Source organism: Alosa sapidissima, chromosome 1, assembly GCF_018492685.1.
Source record: "Alosa sapidissima isolate fAloSap1 chromosome 1, fAloSap1.pri, whole genome shotgun sequence".
NCBI lineage: Eukaryota > Metazoa > Chordata > Actinopteri > Clupeiformes > Clupeidae > Alosa > Alosa sapidissima.
The window spans coordinates 892,407-907,500 of NC_055957.1; the positions used below are offsets into that span (position 1 = coordinate 892,407).

Consider the following 15,094-nt stretch of genomic DNA (forward strand, 5'->3'; position numbering starts at 1 on the left):
TTCTCGTGTGGACCGGACACAGCATGCTGAGGTTGCATGACAACTGTTGCCTAAGCAACAGGATAGATTAAGCACCGCCTACTAACACATGAGCCCACAGGGGGTTATGCCTACATGATGCCCACAGGGTGTGATGCCCACAGGGTGTAATGCCCACAGAGGGTGATGCCCAGGGGGTGTGATCCCCACAGGGGGTGATGCGGGTTTGAGTCTGACCTGCAGTAATCCCCCCCCCCCCATCTCTCTCTCTCTCCCACTTGCTTCCTGTCATACTTTACTGTCCTATCCAAATAAAGGCAACCCCCCCCCCCCCCAAAAAAAATAATATATATATATATATATATAAGAGAGGAAGTGTGTGTGTTGTGCGTGTGTGTGTGTGTGTGTTGTGCATTTAAAGGGAGGATTGGTGCCTGCCATCATCCAGTGGGTGTGACCTCTCAGATGGATCATGGTTACATTCCTGATTAGAGGGTAGTGTGTGTGTGTGTGTTTGCCTGTAGTTCAGTGGTGTGTGTGTGTGTGTGTTTGCCTGTAGTTCAGTGGGGTGTGTGTGTGTGTGTGTCTGTAGTTCAGTTAGGTGTGTGTGTGTGTGTGTTTGCCTGTAGTTCAGTGGGGTGTGTGTGTGTGTGTGTGTAGTTCAGTGGGGTGTGTGGACGCACTTCCACACAAACAGGCTGTGGGAAAAAAAACAGTTATCAGTATTTATATATACATAAAATATTAATATATGTTTAGTATTTTATATATCCCAGTTTATTTACATTTAAAAAACACACGCTTATTATTTCACATGAGAAATTGTGTGTGAGGGTGTGTGTGTGTGTATGTGTGTGCGAGGGCGTGTGTGTGTATATAGTGTATATAGTGTGTGTGTGTGTGTGTACCTGCGGTCGTCTCCTCCAGCGCTGATGACGTAGCGGTCTCCGCTGGTGAAGCGGATGTTGGTCACATGGGCGGAGTGACCCAGGAAGCGCTTGTGTTTGGCCTGAGGACAGACAAGGTCTCAGAGTATTGTGCTAAACACACACACACACCCACACAGACACACACCCACACTCACAGACACTCACACACACACGCACACACACACACAGACACACTCACACAGACACACATACACCCACACACACATACACACATATACACACACACACAGACACACATGCAGATTAGGGCTGGGACAGTATGGATGTTTTCTTACCGTGGTTGAAAAGCAAGAAATTACCGTGATCTATTTTTAAAACTTATTTTTTTATTTATGAAAGATAGTCAACATAGACAAGTATCCGTTACAGTGAACGAACCAAAAACAAGAGTAAAATATAGCCGCAAGCGGCAATGGCGGGCCCGAGCACCTGCGGGCCGCAACCCGTGACATGTCGGAATCCAACAAAGCACCGACGTGGTGCGTTTGTGAAATGTACATATTTGATGCATGTGCTATTTGTTTTTGTATTTGATTTTCTGCCACATGTACTTGCTTGGCCAGGTGGGGGCGCAATGCAAGGCAGGCCCATTGGGTGTCATCATAATATATATTAACCTGAGACATTTCAGACCATTAATTTTAAGCAAAGAACATTTCTGGTACACTTTTTGGTTGGCCAGATGGTGGCGCTATGTTAGGCATGGAAATTACACATGTGAATATCATCACAATAATGATATCCAAAAACGTTCAGATCAATCAGTTAAGGCATTGTCCATTTTCTGGCACATTTCCTGCTTGACCAGGTGGTGGCGCTATGCCAGGCAGGCCCATTGGGTGTCTGGATATCATCATAATCATAATATCTATTAACATGAGAAGTTTCAGACCATTTATGCAAAGCATAGAGCATTTCTGGCACATTTCCTGCTTGGCCAGATGGTGGCGCTATGCTAGGCCTGTGAATTACGCATGTGAATATCATCACAATAATGATATCCAATATTTTATAAAGTTTCAGATCAATCACTTAAGGCATTGTCCATTTCTGGCACATTTCCTGCTTGGCCAGGTGGTGGCGCTATGCCAGGCAGGCCCATTGGGTGTCTGGATATCATCATAATCATGATATCTATATGTTCAAATTGATCATGTGAAATCAGCATAATTGTCATTCTTTCTGTTGCCAGTTGGTGGCGCTATGCCAAACATGCATTATGGGCATGTGATTATTATCATTAACATGGTCTTCAATGACCTGTGAAATTTAAAACATTTCAAGCCATGCATGGTGAATTATGACACATTTATTGTTTATATGGAAGGACATTAAAATGAATAATTTCGCCATTTCGTCAAATTACATCATATCAAAAAAAGGCTTCACAATTTAGAATCAGGAACATCTCGGCGTCATGTATACCAACTTTGACATGAATCAGATCAACCGTCTAGGACGAGTACGTTAAAATTGATCATGTCCACAACGCACAAATTCTCAATTACCTCACTTCCTGTGGGCGTGGCTAATGGCATGTTAATACAAAAGTTGTTTGTTTTTGGGAGTTACATACACCCACCAAATTTTGTGTGTGTATCTAAAACTATATGCCAACCACAAGTCACAGTGACATAAGGGGGCGCTATGGAGTTCCTGGGCAACGCCCGGTTCCAAGCTTTTATCCTTGTCTATTCATTGTATAACTTGATGTGTTCATGCATTTTCACCCATGGGAAGCACCTTTTTTGGGATCACGATTCAGCACATATTTCATCACATATTAGTCTGCACAAAATCCCAAATACCTCACTTCCTGTTGGGCGTGGCTAATGCATTGTACATACGAAAGTAGTTCATCTTGGGGAGATACAGACACCTACCAAATTTGATGTGTGTAGCTGAAAGTATATGCCCACCACGGGATCAGTCATCTAAGGGGGCGTAAGGGGGCGCTAGCGAGTCTCTGGGCCATGCCCGGGGCCAGGCTTTTTTACCTAGCTGCTTTGTGTGACACCTGATGTGTGTGCCAAATTTCAAGACTTTTCGACCATGTTAACCACCTCAAAATATTTGCCAACCACAAGATCAGTCACCTAAGGGGGCGCTAGCGAGTCCCTGGGCCACGCCCGGGGTCAAGCTCTTGTACCTAACTGTGATGCGTGACACCTGACGTGTGTGCCAAATTTCAAGAGTTTTCGACCATGTTAACCACCTCAAAAACAGGAAAGCAAAAAAGTAGAATAACAATAATAATACTCAAATATTTGCCAACCACGGGATCAGTCACCTAAGGGGGCGCTAGCGAGTCCCTGGGCCACGCCCGGGGTCAAGCTCTTGTACCTAACTGTGATGCGTGACACCTGACGTGTGTGCCAAATTTCAAGAGTTTTCGACCATGTTAACCACCTCAAAAACAGGAAAGCAAAAAAGTAGAATAACAATAATACTGAATAATAATAATAATAATAATAATAATAATCCTTACAAAAACAATAGGGCCTTGCGCCCTTCGGTGCTCGGGTCCTAATAATCCTTACAAAAACAATAGGGCCTTGCGCCCTTCGGTGCTCGGGCCCTAAATATAGCCGCAAGCGGCAATGGCGGGCCCGAGCACCTGCGGGCCGGAACCCGTGAAATGTCGGAATCCAACAAAGCACCAACGTGGTGCGTTTGTGAAATGTACATATTTGATGCGTGTGCTATTTGTTTTTGTATTTGATTTTCTGCCACATTTACTCACTTGGCCAGGTGGGGGCGTAATGCAAGGCAGGCCCATTTGGTGTCATCATAATCATAATATATATTAACCTGAGAAATTTCAGACCATTCATTTTAAGCAAAGAACATTTCTGATACACTTTTTGGTTGGCCAGATGGTGGCGCTATGTTAGACATGAAAATTACACATGTGAATATCATCACAATAATGATATCCAAAATGTTTGTAAACTTTCAGATCAATCACTTAAGGCATTGTCCACTTCTGGCACATTTCCTGCTTGACCAGGTGGTGGCGCTATGCCAGGCAGGCCCATTGGGTGTCTGGATATCATCATAAGCATAATATCTATTAACCTGAAAAGTTTCAGACCATTTATTCAAAGCATAGAGCATTTCTGGCACAAATTTGCTTGGCCAGAAGGTGGCGCTATGCTAGGCCGGTGAATTACGCATGTGAATATCATCACAATAATGATATCCAATATTTTATAAAGTTTCAGATCAATCACTTAAGGCATTGTCCATTTCTGGCACATTTCCTGGTTGGCCAGATGGTGGCGCTATGCCAGGCAGGCCCATTGGGTGTCTGGATATCATCATAATCATGATATCTATTAACCTGAGAAGTTTCAGACCATTCATTCAATGCACTGTGATTTATGACACATTTCCTGTTTATGTGGTGAGATATTAAAATCATATCAAATATATTACAACATTCAAAAATCCATTCACAATTTAACATCAGCGACATCTTGGCATAATATGCATATGGGCATGTGAATATTATCATTAACATGGTCTTCAATGACCTGTGAAATTTAAAACATTTCAAGCCATGCATGGTGAATTATGACACATTTATTGTTTATGTGGAAGGGTATTAAAATTAATAATTTCGCCATTTCGTCAAATTACAACATATCCAAAAAAAAATTCACAATTTATAATCAGGAACATCTCGGCATCATGTATACCAACTTTGACATGAATCGGATCAACCGTCTAGGAGGAGTACGTTAAAATTGATCATGTCCACAACGCACAAAATCTCAATTACCTCACTTCCTGTGGGCGTGGCTAATGGCATGTTAATACAAAAGTTGTTTGTTTTTGGGAGTTACATACACCCACCAAATTTGGTGTGTGTATCTAAAACTATATGCCAACCACAAGTCACTGTGACGTAAGGGGGCGCTATGGAGTTCCTGGGCAACGCCCGGTGCCAAGCTTTTATCCCTGTCTATTTACTGTACCACTTGATGTGTGTGCCAAATTTCAAGACTTTTCGATTATGTTAACCATCTCTAAATATTTGCCAACCACGGGATCAGTCACCTAAGGGGGCGCTAGCGAGTCCCTGGGCCACGCCCGGGGTCAAGCTCTTGTATCTAACTGCGATGCGGGACACCTGACGTGTGTGCCAAATTTCAAGAGTTTTCGACCATGTTAACCACTTCAAAAACAGGAAAGCAAAAAAGTAGAATAACAATAATACTGAATAATAATAATAATAATAATCCTTACAAAAACAATAGGGCCTTGCGCCCTTCGATGCTCGGGCCCTAACAATCCTTTCAAAAACAATAGGGCTTCGCACCTCTCGGTGCGAAAGGCCGTCCCGGCCTCGCTCACCGTCGGTGCTCGGGCCCTAATAAATAAAATAAAAGGAAAGAATAAATGAACAAATATATAAAAGAAAGAAAGAAAAAAGGTGGGGTGCAGGGGTGATCACTCCCTTCTTTCAAAATATTTTTAGTAAGACAGGGGTCCATCTCAAGACAAGAGTCCATCTCTTCAGAAGTTTATCTCTCTGGAGCCTCAAGTATGTCCTCCATTCTATAGAGCTATAACCTGTACAAATATACGGACGATACAACCATCATAGGACTCATCCTCAACAACCAAGGAACTGAATACCATGCACAGATCACCCAAGAAACTGAATACCAGATCAACCAAGGAACTGAATACCGTGCACAGATCACCCAAGGAACTGAATACCGTGCACAGATCAACCAAGAAACTGAATACCAGATCAACCAAGGAACTGAATACCGTGCACAGATCAACCAAGGAACTGAATACCGTGCACAGATGCTCAGATCAACCAAGCAGTGACCTGGTGCTCAGACCATGATCTCAACACATCAAAAACAAAGGAACTCATCGTCGACCTAAGACGCCAGCCATCCCAAAACTCCTGTGTTCATTGAAGGTGAACCCATCTCCATCACTGATTCATTCAAACTCCTTAGGACACACATCAGCAACAACCTCAAATGGAAAGTCAACACAGACCTCATCTACAAAAAAGCCCAGCAAAGACTCTTGCATCTCCGACAGCTCAAGAAGTTCAGAGTAAGGTCTCATCTCCTGCTCCACTTCTACACAGCCATCGTGGAAAGCATCCTCACCTCCTCCCTCACAGTCTGATTTGGCATCCTCACCTCCTCCCTCATCCTCACCTCCTCCATCACCTCCTCCCTCCTCCATCACCTCCTCCCTCATCCTCCATCACCTCCTCCTCCATCACCTCCTCCATCACCTCCTCCTCACCTCCTCCCTCATCCTCACCTCCTCCCTCATCCTCACCTCCTCCATCACCTCCTCCCTCATCCTCACCTCCTCCCTCATCCTCACCTCCTCCTCCTCACCTCCTCCATCACCTCCTCACCTCATCCTCACCTCCTCCCTCACAGTCTGGTTGGCAGTCTCTACACACTCTCCCGGAAGAAACTACAGCGCATCATCAACAGAGCATCCAAAGTCATTGGTTCACCCCTACCTATCCCTTGAATCACTCTACCACAAACGGACACGACGCAGAGCCCACAAGATAACCTCTGATATCACCCACCCTGCACACTACGCAAAGCCAACATGACATCACCCACCCTGCACACTACGCAGAGCCCACATGATATCACCTACCCTGCACACTAACCTCTGATATCACCCACCCTGCACACTAATCTCTGATATCACCCACCCTGCACACTAACCTCTGATATCACCCACCCTGCACACTACGCAGAGCTGATATCACCCACCCTGCACACTAACCTGATATCACCCACCCTGCACACTAATCTCTGATATCACCCACCCTGCACACTACGTCTTCCAGCTACTGCCCTCTGGGAGGCGCTACAGGACAATCACCTCCAGAACAACCCGCTTCAAAAACAGCTTCATTCCCATAGCAATAAACATTCTGAACACTGAACGCTGAGGACTGAGCTGTACTGAGAACAAATTCCACCAGCCTGGCTGTGTGGTCATTAAATTAATCAATCAATCAATTAATCAATTAAGATTAAGAGGATATGGAGCTTGGTAGCCTATATTTTTTCTGTATTTCTCTCCAGATTAAGGCAGTGTTTTTTGTACACATATTTATTCTACCGGATTTCAATGATATGTTGGAGAAAGATATCTGTTGAAGTATATACCGTATTTTCCAGACTATAAGTCGCTCAGGAGTATAAGTCGCATTAGTCAAAAAATGCATCATGAACAGGAAAAAACAATATATAAGTCGCACCGGACTATAAGTCGCATTTAGAAATGTATTTCACAAAATCCAAAACCAAAAACAGAGACTATGTAACTGGACTATTGAGGCCAAAAAGATTCATGTTAATGAAGACCAAGGAGTGAAGGCAGCCAAGAGGAGGGCAGGAAGGAAATTGCAAAGAAAAAGATTCACTGAAAGAAAATGCCATGTGGTACACCAAAATTGAGCTAAAATGTGGTGAAAACAATGCAATCAAGCATTTTGGGCGATGTGGAGTCACAAGCTGGCAGCAGATTAAATGCTCACGAGAGGGAAAAAAGGACGTGACTGAAGCAAGCAGGCGATCGGCCGACAGGCCCGACAGTAATTGTAAAGCAATTTACAAAAGATTCACTGAACAAAAATGCTGATGTGGTTCATGAAAATGTAGCTAAAAATGTGGAGAATGCAATGCAATCAAACGATGTGGAGAGACGAGCCCACCGCAGATTAAATCCTCACGAGAGAGAAAAGGACGTGCAGACCGAAGCTGCAGCAAGCAGGTGATATTTAGAAATGTATTTCACAAAATCCAAGACCAAGAACAGACAGACTATGTAACTGGACACAGAGGCCAAAAATATTGAGAATTCTACAGGGAATGTTAATGTTAATGAGAAATAAACGTTAGCAGCCCACGTTCTACTCAGTTTGTCATGTTCTTCATCTGAGAGATGGGCTTCCTGCAAAAATGCCAACCCACAGTCAAGCTCTTTTAATTGGCTACGGATTTTCTTTATTTTTACAGGGCTATGAAGGCTATTTACATTATAACTAATAAACTTAACCTCCATCAAAGTAGGCAAAAACCTGTGAGATACTGAATGTCAACAATGAGTTATTTGGGAAATGGTTGGAGTGACTGAAGTGGGTCAGATAGGGTGGGGAAGGGAGAACAAACAAACAGTTTGCACAAACTGTATCTGTTCAAATCTAATGACAGAACACAAAAGTACCTCATAGAACACAAAAGTACCTCATAAACACACAAGTACCTCATAGAACGATTTTCCTTGGCGTGTACTTTGAGACATGCTGCTATTCTGAATCAACTTAGCTAATTTTAGGGGACAATAACTTAAATAAAGTATGTTATTACTTTAATGGTAGGACGGGGGGCTACTCTCTCAAGCAGCCATTAGGTTTGTGACGTCGACCACCCAATTAAACTTTCAAAGGTCACAGCAACTTCAAAGATCACTGGACCAAATGCTTCAGACATGAAAGAAATAAACAGTTTATTAACAAGGCTACATGCCGCTATTAAGTTAAATTCTTAACAAACTAGAACATAAGTCTTTGTGTAAATCAAGTTTGAATAAAGAGAATAGAAAAGTGTTATAATTGCCACTTCTCCCCTACTCTGGCATAGGAACGTGACTGCGGTATTGAAGTTTGAATAGAGAGAATAGAAAAGTGTTCTAATTGCCTGTTCTACTCTGGCATAGGAACGTGACTGAGCGGTTCTCCCCTACTCTGGCCATAGGAACGTGACTGCGGGTTCTACTCTGGCATAGGAACGTGACTGCGGGTTCTACTCTGGCATAGGAATGTGACTGCGGTATTGCGGTTAGCGTCCCAGCCTTAGTTCAGATACAGATTCACACTGAAATATACACACACACACACACACACACACACACACACTCACACACACATACACACGCACACACACACACACACACACACACACACTCACACACACATACACACGCACATATATGCACCCACACACACACACACACTCACTCACACACACACACACTGACTCTCACACACACACACGCACGTATATGCACCCACACCCACACACACACACACACACACTTGGACTGCGTCTGCGACGTACAAACTTATCTGGACATGGGAAGTCGAAGAGCTTGACCATTCCGAAGTCGTCCCCGGTAACCACGTTGAGTCCGGAGTGGGAGACGCATGCGCACGTGACATCAGCTTTCTCAGCATTCCGAGACCAGATGCCCTGCACCTCGTCCCCCAGCACACTGGGAGGAGAGGAGAGAGATGAGACACACACACACACACACACACACACACACACTAGGGCTGGGACAACGCGTCGACGTAATCGATGACGTCGACGCAAAAAATACGTCGACGCAAAATATGAGTGTCGATTCGTCAAGCATAACATGTGCTGCTAAATATTTTTAATTTTACACCTTCAGTGTTTTCTATACGTTGACTAATCTGTGGCTGGGCAGCACAAAATCAAAACCGGCCACCACACATTGATGTTCTATGTTGTAGGCCTACTATTTAAATTAAAGATAAGATAAAATAATTTCATTGAGCTGCACTTTTTACTCGCCCGCTCTCTCTCGTAACGAGCCCGCTTTCGATTTCGATAATCGAATCGAAATCAAATCGGACTGAAAAAATGAATCGTTAGATTAATCGATGCATCGGAAAAATAATCGCTAGATTAATCGTTTAAAAAATAATCGTTTATCCCAGCCCTAACAAACACACACACGCACATACACACACACACACACACACACACACACCAACTGCACCTCGTCCCCCAGCACACTGAGAGGAGAGGAGAGAGATGAGACACACACACGCACACAATCACACACATACACACACACACACACCAACTGCACCTCGTCTCCCAGCACACTGAGAGGAGGAGAGAGATGAGACACACACACACACACACACGCACACAATCACACACATACACACACACACACACCAACTGCACCTCGTCTCCCAGCACACTGAGAGGAGGAGAGAGATGAGACACACACACACGCACACTACCTGGTCCAGGTTGCCCAGGTGATCCTGTCGATGAGTGCGGTCTCGGTCACCTGTCTCCCTGACGGCACCTCGTACACCAGACGCTTATACGCCCCCGTGGCCAGCTGCAGCCAATCACAGACAGGAGAGAGACACAACTGACCAATGAGAAGCAGCCAGGAAGAACAGTTGACCAATAGCAGTGCATGACAGGGATGTGGAGGCGGACCTGCAGGTAGGCGCTGTCTGCAGAGAAGTCCATGCTGAGCACGAAGCTGTGCACGTCGCGGCAGGAGTTGACCCGGGTCAGCTGCGGCCCCAGACGCAGGTCATACACGTCCACCGCCCGCTCACTGCTGCCCACCGCCAAGTAGTGTGAGTCTGGACTGAACCTGCACACACACACACACACACACACACACACACACACACACACACACACACACATACATGCACATACACACACACACACACACACACACGCGCACGCATACACACAGATACACACACACATGCACATGCACATACACACACATACACACACACATACACACACACATAAACGCGCACGCATACACACACATACACGCGCACGCATACACACGCATACACACACACACCCACTCGCACGCATACACACATACACGCGCACACACACACACACACACGCACGCGCACACATACACACACATACATATACACACACACATACACACACGCATACACACACACACACACACGCGCACACACACACGCGCACACACACACACGCATACATACACACACACATACACGCGCGCACACACACACATACACACACATACACACACACACACGATTGACAGTTTTTTCTGAATGCTTAAACCGTGATTCTTATAGAGTGGCGAAGTCCCGCCCCTTCTACTTCCGCTACAAGGGACCTGTCTTTCAAAAAATATGAACGGGAGTTAATGGAGAGATAACAATTATTTTTTGGTCCAGTTTGAATTGTGCAACGAATTTCACATATGATGTGTGTGAATTTAAAAGATAATTTTTCACGTCAAGAAAGTACTGTTGTTCGATAGACTTCAAAAGTTATGTTGGTTTTGTGCGAATCCACTCAGTGGACTACATCTCTCGTCTCGAACGATGTACGCCACCAACGTAATGAAACGATAAGAGCTGTTATGCTAGTTAAAGGTTGCATCTTGCTGCCTGCTATGTCACTTAACAGTATGTAATGTACAGTCTATGGACGAATACAACTTACCTGATGTGTTTAATCCTCTGACTCATGGTATTTTCTTCGGCAAGGAAAGCCCAATTAAGACCTGTTGCTGGTATGCTTGTACAATCTAGTGTGGCTGTGAATGAGCTAACGTCACTAGCGCGACTGATGGGTTTGTAGTTGTTGGAATTACAATCTTTCACAATGCTGTAATTCAATAGTTACGAAACAAACTGCAAATGTCTTTACATAAAAATTGTCTTTAAAATTGACAAACATCATATGGGTAATTCAAGGCACAAGTCAACCGGGACCAGAAAATCATTTCTTTTTCGCCATAGACTGCCGTTCAAATTTTTTTGAAAGATAGGTCCCATGGAGGCAAACGGAAGGGGCGGGACTTCACCACTCTATAGCACAATTTCTAAAAGTATTAATACTTATAGCAAAACCACTCACTGAGTTCGCAAAACTAAAAGCACAAACACTGCTTTGCACTCAGTTTGCAATTTTGTAACACACACTTTGCACAACTGTAGGTACAATCCACTTCACAGCACTCTTTCTAATCTATGCACATGTATGGCTATTATTTACACTATCTTGCCAACTCTCTGGCACACTTTCTCATGTGAAAACTCTAAGACAATTAGTTCACTTTGCAATCAGCCTAAGCACTATAAATAAGCCACAGGTAATGTACAATGGGTACAATGGAGGGAGCAGGAAGAGTGAGAAGAGTAAGAATTAGAGGAGGCCGAAGAATAGGACGTGGAGGTGAAGAAGTAGGATGAAGGGAAGGATAAGGAGGGGAAGAGGAAGGGTAAGAAGTAGAGCCCGACCGATTTATCGGCGGGCCGATATTATCGGCCGATATTAGGCATTTTCCAAACTATCGGTATCGGCATTTATAATGGCCGATAAATGAATATTTTTAAAATAAAATAAAAACGGACGAAACACCCTTCAACCATGTCATGAGTGTTGGCGTTGTATAGTTTGTCCACCAGAGGGCACTCTACACCGTCCCTGCTGGCAACACTCGTGTATAACGCGCCACACATCCTGCAACCTGCTGATCCAGCCAGAGTCGGGCAGAGAGAACCAGTTATCCACGAGTGAGATCATCAGTGAAGTGAGTTCATGGTGATTTGGTCACGAGACATATATTGCTTGAATAACAATTAAAAGAACATCCCCATCAGTTCTCTTAACTCAAATAAGCGTGACAAAATTCGTGAAAACAATGTCCAGTTTTGCTGCTGTTAAATAAGCCGAGAGTGAAGCGGAATTAACTAGTAATTACGTTACATTGTTACAGTGTAGTTGACTGTCTGTCCTTTTAACTTTTGACAATGTGACTGAAGATGTATTTCTTTAATAGCGTGACAGTTATAGCAGTGAGACGTATCATCTCTCCCCGGCCTGTTATTTTGAAAGCGTATGTTTTACAATTTGCAGTATGACGTTATCCATTGCTAAATTATGGCTCATCATAGACTAGCTAACCACAAAGCTAGCTAATGCCATGACTATCAGTGGAAGACCGCTAACGTTAACATTAATGAGCTTGGAAACCACAACGAACTTATTCTGCCTAAATAAAGTAATGATTACTGTATTTATAACTAGTATATCTGTAGTTACAGTCCCTGCATTGTAAAATGTAAGTTAGACGTGCGAGGAGTGAACATTTAGACATAGAGAAAAAGTATCAAACGTAGCTTGTGCAAAATGTAGCTTGTGCATAAAAGTTAGCTTTTCTTTTACACGTGTGTGAAATCCAATGACGCCAAGAGTGCATTTCAGACTGTCGTTCAGCCGCAGCATTAACGAGTTACATAATGGATTTAGATCACTAAATAGTAGGTTTTAGAAGGCGGGCAGCAACTGATGATTGAAAATGGTTTGATGTAGCTTGATGCAAATAATTTTAAAAGTGCAGGTAAAGGGATAAGCAAGCTGACATTGTAATTATAAGGTAGCTTATAAGGCAATAGGGACTAATTATTACACACGCACACTCAAACATTTAGGAGTGACCTTTATCTTGTTTAATGATGATACAAATGGTGATAGTAATAATGTCATCATTATTTTTTGTAATTATTACTGTCAAAAATAATAATAATAATATTGCTGGTAGTAATAGTTGTGGCTGTAGCAGCAATCATTTTATTTTTATGTTTATGTTATGTTTTATGTTATGTTGTTTTTTGTATATCTCACCTGGCTTGTTTACTTTATATTTTGACAGATGGCAAGTGGAGGACGAAGTCAAGTATGGGAGCATTTCACAAAAGGCCCATCAGTCACGTGCAACGTCTGCAAAGCCTCTGTGAGCCAGGGATCTGGCAGCCTCAAATTTAAAAATACATCTAACTTGTGGGCACACCTTAAATCAAAACATAAAGACATCTACGAGAAGACGTTTTATTTATCAGGGGCCGTATTCACAAATAATGTTAAGGCTAAAAGTAGCTCCTAAGTGGCGAATTTAGGAGCAACTCCTAAAAATAATGGGCGTGTCACTCCTAACTTTAGGACTCCTAATTTTTTTCACTAAAAGTAATTCACAAAGCATTTTAGACCTAAAAGTAGCACCTAAGTCTGGGACAGCCTAAAAGAAGTCGAGAGGACTCCTAACTCACTAAGACCTATTCACAAACAGCTTTTTGTGGCATTTCACGTTGCGATGTTTTGAAATGGGTATGCGCAACAGGAGCTTCCAATCGCGAGGGAACAATTTTGCATTGTAGGCATAAAAGGGATGCTAGAACGCCACCAACAACAACCAAAACTACTCATCGTCAACATGTAAATTAAATGTAACGTTTCATTGTGAATCAAATTAAAATATTCTCCTCTTTGCAAACGTAGGCATATGGTGACAGATTAATTTAATAATGTTGCAAAGATAGCCTAGCCTACTGCATCAATCCGTAGGCCTATGTTTTATTAGGCTACTAGGCTATTTGTTTTGCCTTACTCTTTATTCATTTAGGCTAGGCCTTTTTATTCAGTTATTCATCATCTTCCGTCCTTCGCACTACTTGTGTAGCGCACGCATTCTCAGACCTGTCACCTGTCACTCATCATCGTAAGGGAGGTGTTTGGAATCATTCCCGCGTTACAATCATCAGCCAATCAAGGTGGTCACTTCAGTCAAGCTTGTGCATGAGTAATGACGTCATCCATAGCAACGAAGACTCACTCTTAGTTTAGGAGTTGTCATTTTTCCTTACTAAGAGTAGGTCTGAAAGGCTTTGTGAATAACTTTTAAGAGAAAACTCCTAGCTAAAATCTTTTAGTGCGATTTAGGAGTACTCCTAGTGGTAAGATTTTGTGAATACGGCCCCAGAACTTTAATATATTTTGATGTTCCTCTGTTCCACTGTGACAATATTAAAATGCATTATCATATTATTTTAGTCAATACTCATAAATAACTACAAATAACTAATTTTAGGGAAATCTGTTAATGTTTTGTTGCGCGTTTCTGAAAAAAAAAATATATATATATATCGGCCGATATATCGGAATATCGGATTCAACAAATATTTGTATCGGTATCGGCCTTCAAAATCCTTTATCGGTCGGGCTCTAGTAAGAAGAGTAAGAAAGCCCAATCTACATGTGGGGATATTGACCAGGCATCATGTCATCATGTAGACTGATTTTTTTTTCTCAGTGAAATTACTATTTTGTGTTTTGACTTGTAAAAGCACACTTGAAGTTTGGATCCCTGTATGTTTACAGAACTATGACAAAAGTATGACCTCAAACTGACATAGCCTACCTTGTGCACAGAGAAAGCAAAAGCCAGATGTGTTTTTATTCATACCATCAGTGTGTAGTTGCCACATTGTGTGCTTATTATTGTGAGGGCTTGTGTTTACTGTT

General features: G+C 42.9%; 1 protein-coding gene across 1 annotated transcript in view; it reads right to left on the reverse strand.

Annotated features, from left to right (window-relative positions):
- Window positions 1-286: 286 nt before the first annotated feature.
- eml5 (EMAP like 5) overlaps window positions 287-15,094 on the reverse strand; it is a 150,142-nt gene continuing 135,334 nt past the window's right edge. The window contains exons 41-45 of the mRNA XM_042086033.1: window positions 10,211-10,373; window positions 10,003-10,106; window positions 9,062-9,215; window positions 888-988; window positions 287-677 (exon numbers count right to left, since the gene is read on the reverse strand). Coding sequence (XP_041941967.1) covers window positions 641-677; window positions 888-988; window positions 9,062-9,215; window positions 10,003-10,106; window positions 10,211-10,373 — 559 coding nt within the window. The 3' untranslated portion in view covers window positions 287-640. The remainder of the gene's footprint in view (window positions 678-887; window positions 989-9,061; window positions 9,216-10,002; window positions 10,107-10,210; window positions 10,374-15,094) is intronic.